Here is a 7,766-nt window from a genome sequence, read left to right as displayed (position 1 = left end):
GTTGCTGGGAAAGCTCAGCAGGTCTGGCAGCATCTGTGAAGGGAAAAAAATCAGAGTAAACTCAGGACGCTGAGTAAGGGTCACTAGACCCGAAATATTAACTCTGATTTTCTCTTCACAGATGCTGCCAGACCTGCTGAGCTTTTCCAGCAACTTCTGCTTTTGTTCCTGACTTACAGCATCCGCAGTTCTTTCGGTTTTTATGTGTGTGACGCACTTTTATTGAGTACAACACGTTGCTAAAATTAAACCTCACCTAGCAGTGCCGAGAGGAAACGGGTCATCTGGGCTGGGCTGTGCTGCGTGGGATCTTGCTGTGTGCAAACATTGGGTTGCCCATCAATCGCTGCATTTCAGTAGCGGCCGTACAAAGGGCTTTGCATTCAGCTGTGAAATCCCGAGGCTGTGGCGGATAGCTTGTGAATGCATTTTTCCCAGCGGGAGAAATGGGATCTGAGCTCACACGTAGAAAAACCTCCTCTCGCAGAGTAACTTTGGCCCACAGTTTGATTTGAAAACTCTGCACTTCCCATTATCTCAGTCTGCTCTAGGCATGTGATCTCAGGCTTCTTGCAAAGAAGTCTCACCACGCGAGCCTCCTAATACGCCCCCCCCCCAGTCGAATAGCCCTCTCAACCTCTCTGACACGTCAGTCCCTGAAAGAGATACTTCTGTTTTGATCAACCCGTCCGGATATGTTGTGACACATCTCTGGGATAGGGGCGAGTCTTGACCCTGGGTGTCCCGGTTTGGAAGCCAGCACTTGTCGCTGATAGCCCAAACAAAACAAGCTGGTATTTCCCCAGAGATAATGGGAACTGCAGATGCTGGAGAATTCCAAGATAATAAAATGTGAGGCTGGATGAACACAGCAGGTCAAGCAGCATCTCAGGAGCACAAAAGCTGACGTTTCGGGCCGAGACCCTTCTTGGGCTGCAGGAGATGACTTGTTTCATTCCAGGGGGGGGGATTCAGGACAAATGTGGAGAGCCATTGATGCTGTGAAAGTGACAGACGCGCCGCCCAGTTTAAAAAACCGAACGTGCTCCAATAAATTGTGCACCCCTTTCCTCTATATTCAGGTATTCGCTAGTGTTAGCTAAAGTCACTCGTTGCTAGGGCTTTCTTTACTGTTTCCAAGGGTGGCAACCTTAGGTGTGATTGCCTCAACATGAGGAGAGGAGGGCAGGAAAAAACAGAAAGGTTGGAATTTCTGTCAGTTTCTGTCGGCGATTTCACTGCATTCCCTCTCATTGTTCAGAAACCAACAGCCCAGACACCTCTGCCCCGAGGCAGGGCGCGGTCCCCACTCGTTTCTAAACCTGGGCTGTTCTTTTTGTCCGCACTCACTCGAACGCTCGCTCTCAGCCGGCAAAGTGCTCAGAGTGTGATCTGGGAAGTGGACACGAGAGAAAGACAGAGACCAGGAACATGCCTTGGATTACCACAAGAAACGCTGCCCGCTTTCTGCTTGTTGTGGTGAGAATTCTAATTGCTGCAAATTTGGGGAGCTTTGAGCAGAAAGAGGACTGAAGTGTTTTGCAAAGTTTGAAATCTGCCCTGGCTCTTTCTTTTAAAAATAAATCGTGTTCTTTTTTGTAATTCTTGATAGAAAAGGCTACTATTTATTTAACCATGTTGGTGAGGCCATTTGCTTTGCACGACCAACGTTTCCATTCTGTAATTGATCTACCCCCGCCCCAACTCAGCCCCCTGTAAACTGTGGTAATCTCTCCACGGCTTTGGGCATCCCTACATTGGCTTCTGGGGTCATTTTGGATTTTGCCAACATTAGTTGGTTCTTTGCACCTTCCTTTGGATCCAGCAGTTTGTTACTAAACTCCTAAAAGGTTTGTGGAGTTGAGTTTGCCAATCATTGGAGGTGAACCTGTCAGTGAGCAAACAAATCCATTGGATTTTACAGACCGGAGGCCTGTAAACCAGCGGTGTGCCACGAAGAGTGGTGCTGAGTCCACTGCTTTTTGCCATTTATATGAATGATTTGGATGTGAATGTAAAAGGGATGGTTAGTGAGTTTGCAGATAACACCCAAATTGGTGTTGTAGTGGATAGTGAAGAAGGTTATCTCAGAGTACAATAGAATCTCGAGCAGATGGGCCAATGGGCCAAGGAGTGGCAGATGGGGCTTAATTTAGATAAACGTGAGTTACTGTATTTTGGCGAATCAGGGCAGGACTTATACACTTAATGGCAATGTCCTGGGGAGTGTACCTGAACAAGGAGACCTTGGGGTGCAGGTTCATAGTTTCTTGAAAGTGGAATCACAGGTCGACAGTGCAGCGAAGATGACATTTGGTATGCCTGCCATCACTGGTCAGTGCATTGAGTATAGGAGTTGCTGGGGGGGCGGGGGGGACATGTTGCTGCTGTACAGGACATTGGTTAGGCCACTTGTGGAATATTGTGTGCAATTTTGGTCTCTGTGCTGTAGGAAAGGTACTATTAAACTTGAAAAGTTCAGAAAAAATTTACAAGGATGTTTCCAGCGTTGGAGGGTTTGAGCTACAGGGAGATACTGAATAGGCTGGGGCTATTTTCCCTGGAGCGTCGGAGGCTGAAGGGCGACCTTATAGAGGTTTATTAAATCATGATGGTCATAGATAGGGTAAATAGTCAGGGTCCTCTCCTGAGGGCAGGGGAGTCCAAAACTAGAGGGTGTAGGTTTAGGGTGAGAGGGGAAAGATGTAAAAGGGACCGAAGGGGCAACTTTTTCACTCGGAGGGTGGTGTGGGTATGGAATGAGCTGCCAGAGGAAGTAGTGGAGGCTGGTACAATTACAACATTTAAAGGTATCTGGATGGGTACATGAAGGGTTTAGAGGGATATGGGCCGAATGCTGGCACATGGGACTAGATTAATTTAGGATATCTGGTCGGCATGGATAAGTTGGAACAAAGGTCAGTTTCCATGCTGCACAGCTCTATGACACTAAATACACCTGAATTTTGGTCTTTATGGTTTTTCTGATAGAAATAATAATTCTTCTGCGCAGTATTGAATGGGTGATGTGAAATGATCAACACTCAAAGGTTGACAGCAAATTGTGACTGATGCCTATGTCCCTCCCTCTTTGGTAAGGGCAAATGTTGAGCTTGTTGCATTTTAAAATGGCTTTGGGATTCAGCATTCTTCCTCCCCAGGCCTTCCTTCACATCTCTCCCTCCACCCTCCCCGTTTTTTAAAACAATTAAAGTCGCTTTAGGATTTAATCGTGCCACCGTTGGTGAACAGCTGTCTGGCCCAAGTCGGGAATTTCTTCCCAAAACTTTCCCACCTATTCTCCCTTTCCCTTCAATAGCCGAGCTTTGTGATCACTTTTCTAAACATGGCGTCCTGTGGCTCAGTGTCTCAATTTATTCTATAAACGCACCCTAGCGGGTGCTCAATGAAGCACCTAAGAGTGTTTTAAGGCACTATATAATTGCAGGTTCTGCTGCTGCTGGTGCGATGACCCAGGGGATGGTCCTGGATTCAGTTCCATGTCTTCTCTGGGCAACTGCCTAGTTACGCATTCGTTTTGTAATTCACAATTATGGGAAACAGCAGCCATTGACCACTTATGAGAATACAGTGCGGACCTGGAGGAGCACAGCGGGCCAGGCAGCACCAGAGCAGCAGGAAAGCTGACATTTTGGGTCGGGACCTTCCTTCAGAAATGGGGGAGGGGGAAGGGAGCTCAGAAATAAATAGAGGGGGTAGTGAGGCTGGGATAGGTAGGTGGGATGGTGATAGGTGAGGGCAGGTAGGCAGTGGTGGGGATTGGTCAGTGAGGCGGGAGGGGCGGATGGGTGGGAGAGAAGACAGACAGGTCAAGGAGGTGGGGATGAGAGGGAGGGATGGTCATGAGATGAGACCTGGGTGGGGGGATGGTGGTGGTGGGGAGATTTTGAAACTGCGAAAGCCCACATCGAGACCATTGGATTGTAGGTTCCCAGAGTGCCATTGACCAGTCAGTCTGCTTTGCTTTTGTTTAAACATCTGTATTAGGACATGAGCGTCACTGTCTGGACCAGCGTTTGTTGTCCATCCTGGATAATCTTTGAATGGAGTGCCTTGCTCAGCAATAAACAGCCTACCTCATCGCTGTAGGCGCAGGGCCATGTGTAAGCCAGACCAGGCAATGACCAAGCAGATTTCTCTCCCCTTCGTAAACCTGATGAGATAGTTTAAGAATTAACCATTTTTCTTAATTCACAATTTTTTTTTGAATTGAAACATAACTAGCTGCCATGTCAAACCTGTGCCCCCAGAACGTTCGGCTAGAGTCATCAAGTCATGGGATGGTGAGCCACAATTTCACTGAGGCTCAAGGCCCCAAACACCTCCACTCCCCCACCCCCCGACCACCACCACCGACATTTCCTTAATAACGTGCCGACCTCCCTGTCGGATGAGACAACTTCTTCTATGCAACATTCATCCCAGAAAGAGGAGGCGATGGCCTAGTGGTATTATGGCTGGGCTGTTAATCCAGAGGCCCCAGGTAATGTTTTGGGGACCCAAGTTCAAATCCTGCCACGGCAGATGGTGGAAATTGAATTCCGTAAAATATGTGGAATTAAGAATCTAATGATAACCATGGAACCATTGTCATTGTCGGGGAAAACCCATCTGGTTCACTAGTGTCCTCTAGGGAAGGAAACTGCCATCCTTACCTGGTCTGGCCTACATGTGACTCCAGACCCGCAGCAATGTGGTTGACTGTCAGCTGCCCTCTGGGCAATTAGGGATGGGCAATAAATGCTGCCCAGCCAGCGACACCCTCATCCTGTTAACGAATAAATGTAAAAATTAAAGTCGGCGTGAGAAATTTGAAGAAAAGAGGCACAAAAGCTGTCTTAGATTATGACCTAGAGCAATATTTGCAGTGAAGGAGATATAAGATAATTCAATACCAAGTATACATGCTAAAACTTAACTTAGGTTGATGAGAAAGTATTATAATTTGCTGTTGAAAGATTTTGGCTTATTTTTTAACATAATGTTTTGTTCAAATTTGTCTTTAACTTGAATGGAATGACTTAATCATGGGGTTATGCCCAGGGTCTCACACAACTTTGAACCAAAATGGTAAAACAGCTTCTTATTAGGAGCAGTCACCTTTGGCATTTTGTTAAGGACGTGGGGTGTTGGGGTTCGGAGCTATTCAAGCCCACGAGGCTGTTCCAGTGAGGCAGAGACTGACCTGAGACCTGAACTTATGTTCCTGCCTTTACCTCGTATGCTTCAACATCTTTGCAAAAGGACAAATTTGTGGCTCTCAGGTTGTAAACTAAAAGAAAAGGGAACAGAAACAGGAGAAATGCTGTCCTTTTCTTCGCCTCATTCACTCTCTATCCATGAAACAAGGTTGGATTTCGGAATTCAGAGTTCTAATAATTCCCAATGCTCCTATTCTGCTCACATCTTACAATAGGTTAAGCGTTAAGGTGCACACAGAGGCAAGTTGACCCTATCCGTGACAGATATAGTTTGATATTGTGTTCACAAATTCCCAGTCCGACACTAAGCCAGTATCCCAACTCTCTTCACTGACCTACATTAACCTTCTGACCCCCAGCACATTCATTTGCAAATTGACCCTTGTTTTTGGCCCAGTCTTTGTCAACCAGCTCAATCTAATTTTCCGTCTGTTTTGTTTCTTTCTTAGAGGTCTGTTTCCCCTTGGAAGACATTTTATCTCCTTGATCCTAATCTCTGGGCCGGTCACTGTAAACTCTACTCCTGTAACCACCTCAGCTCCATTGTCACAGGTTTGGGTTTTGAGGCATGGAGACATCTTTGACTTGAGGGGCTGAATGGCCTCCTTGTGTTCTGATGTTATACGTTTTCATCTTTCCTGTTTCTGACCCTTACCCAGAGGAATACCAAAAATTCTTATGTAAACTGCACATGGTCCAGACTGTGCAACGAACCTGCAGGCAGGTGCTCGTATGTTGTCCCCTTTAAGAATTTGTGCAGATCCAGCTATGTAACGTAATAGAAAGGCAACACATAGTCTAATAAACAAACCACGCACAGGCGAAATGCAGAGGGCATTTTGGTGTGGAGCAAGTATTTTAGAGAGATTATGATCTTCATAAAAATATTGACCAGAGGATTGGCATAGTGAAAGTGTCACTGTGCTGGTAACCTGAGACTATGGCTAATGTTCTGACAACATCTCACCTTACACTTGTCACGACTTTAACTGCAGTTAATCAATCTGGAATCGAAAGGCAGTGGTAACCATGAAAGTGTCATCAAGTTTTGTAAAAAATTGTCCAATTCATTAATATCCTTTAGGGAGGGAAACCTGTTCTGGCCTACATGTGACACCAGACCCAGAGCTAATGTGGCTAACTATTAACTGCCCTCTGAAATGGCCCTAGCAAGCCACTCCCAAACTGATTCATAAAATCCCTCTAGTGTGAAAACAGGCCATTTGGCCCATCAAGTCCACACCAAAAGCACACTTCTGAAGAGCATCCTGCCCAGACCCACTCCCTGTACTGCATCTGTGCAGCTAACCCACCTAGCCTGCACGCTATGGTCAAAGTAACTTGCCAATCTGCATAACTTCGGACTGTGAGAGGAAACCGGAGCACCCAGAGAAAGCCCACACAGAAATAGGGAGAATACACAAACAGTTGCCTGAGGGTGGAATCGATCCCAGGTCCCTGGCGCTGTGAGGCAGCAGTGCTAGTCACTGAGCCACCGTGCCACCCCACTCAGTGTGAGGGCATTTAGGGTGGGTAACAAATGCTGACCTTGTCAGCAACACCCACACCTCATGAAAGAATAAAAAAAATCTGTTAAGAAGACCCGCTAACAGTTGCAGTTGTCCATTTAGCATCAGTTTCTGTTGTCTTTGACTGATTGCGATTTCTGTGCAGTGAGCTTCAGGCAAATTCAGTTTACACTGAATTTTTCCCGCTGTAGTTGTTTTAAGGGAAGGGAATTTTAATACCAGGGAGACCATCTCCATCATAAAAACATTCCTGAGCATGAAGGTTATTTGTGTCATTGGGAGCCATTGTTTCAGTGCTGTTTGACACACACGCTCACACTCACTCAGGCAAAATCTAATGATGACCATGAATCCACTGCCGATTGTTGGAAAAACCCATCTGGTTCACCAATGTCCTTTAGGGAAGGAAACTGCCATCCTTACTTGGTCTGGCCTACACGTGACCCCAGACCCACAGCGATGTGGTTGACTCTTCTCTGCCCTCTGGGCAATTAGGGATGGGCAATAAATGCCACCTGGCCAGCGACGCCCATATCCTGTGAATGAATAAAAGAAAAAACCTAGGATTCAGTCTGGTGGACCCACTTATCTGAACTGCTGCCGATGCAGGTATCTCCCACTTTAAATAAAGAAGCAGATACTGTCCACTGTTTTCCAGCTGCTGCCTCACCAACACATGATACAGTTTTTACATTCCCCTTCACAGCAAAAGCCAACATCACATTTGCCTTCCTAATTACCTGCTGTTCGGGAGGATAATTTGCTTATTTGTTTTAAACGTATCAACTTAAGAGTCTTAAAGCAGCGATGCTGCTGCAGGAATTGCTGGAAAAGCTTAGAAGGTCTGGCAGCACTTGTGGACAGAGAGCAACGTTACCATTTCAGAAGCTGGAAGTCTGAATTTAAAAAAAAACAAGAAACGCTGGAAATGTCTAGAGAGAGTTAATGTTTGCTAGGCCTACGGAGAAGCTCTGGAAGGGAATTCCAGAGTTTAAGTGGAGGCAGTTGGAGAAAT

At 46.3% G+C, this 7,766-nt stretch overlaps 1 protein-coding gene across 1 annotated transcript in view; it reads left to right on the top strand.

Annotated features, from left to right (window-relative positions):
* Positions 1-1,148: 1,148 nt before the first annotated feature.
* LOC125452132 (cadherin-4-like) overlaps positions 1,149-7,766 on the top strand; it is a 49,093-nt gene continuing 42,475 nt past the window's right edge. The window contains exon 1 of the mRNA XM_048530153.2: positions 1,149-1,479. Coding sequence (XP_048386110.1) covers positions 1,432-1,479 — 48 coding nt within the window. The 5' untranslated portion in view covers positions 1,149-1,431. The remainder of the gene's footprint in view (positions 1,480-7,766) is intronic.

The sequence above is a fragment of the Stegostoma tigrinum genome, chromosome 5 (assembly GCF_030684315.1).
Source record: "Stegostoma tigrinum isolate sSteTig4 chromosome 5, sSteTig4.hap1, whole genome shotgun sequence".
Taxonomy (NCBI): domain Eukaryota; kingdom Metazoa; phylum Chordata; class Chondrichthyes; order Orectolobiformes; family Stegostomatidae; genus Stegostoma; species Stegostoma tigrinum.
The sequence above is the reverse complement of the archived record's forward strand: the minus strand, read 5'-3'. Positions and strand labels throughout refer to the sequence as shown.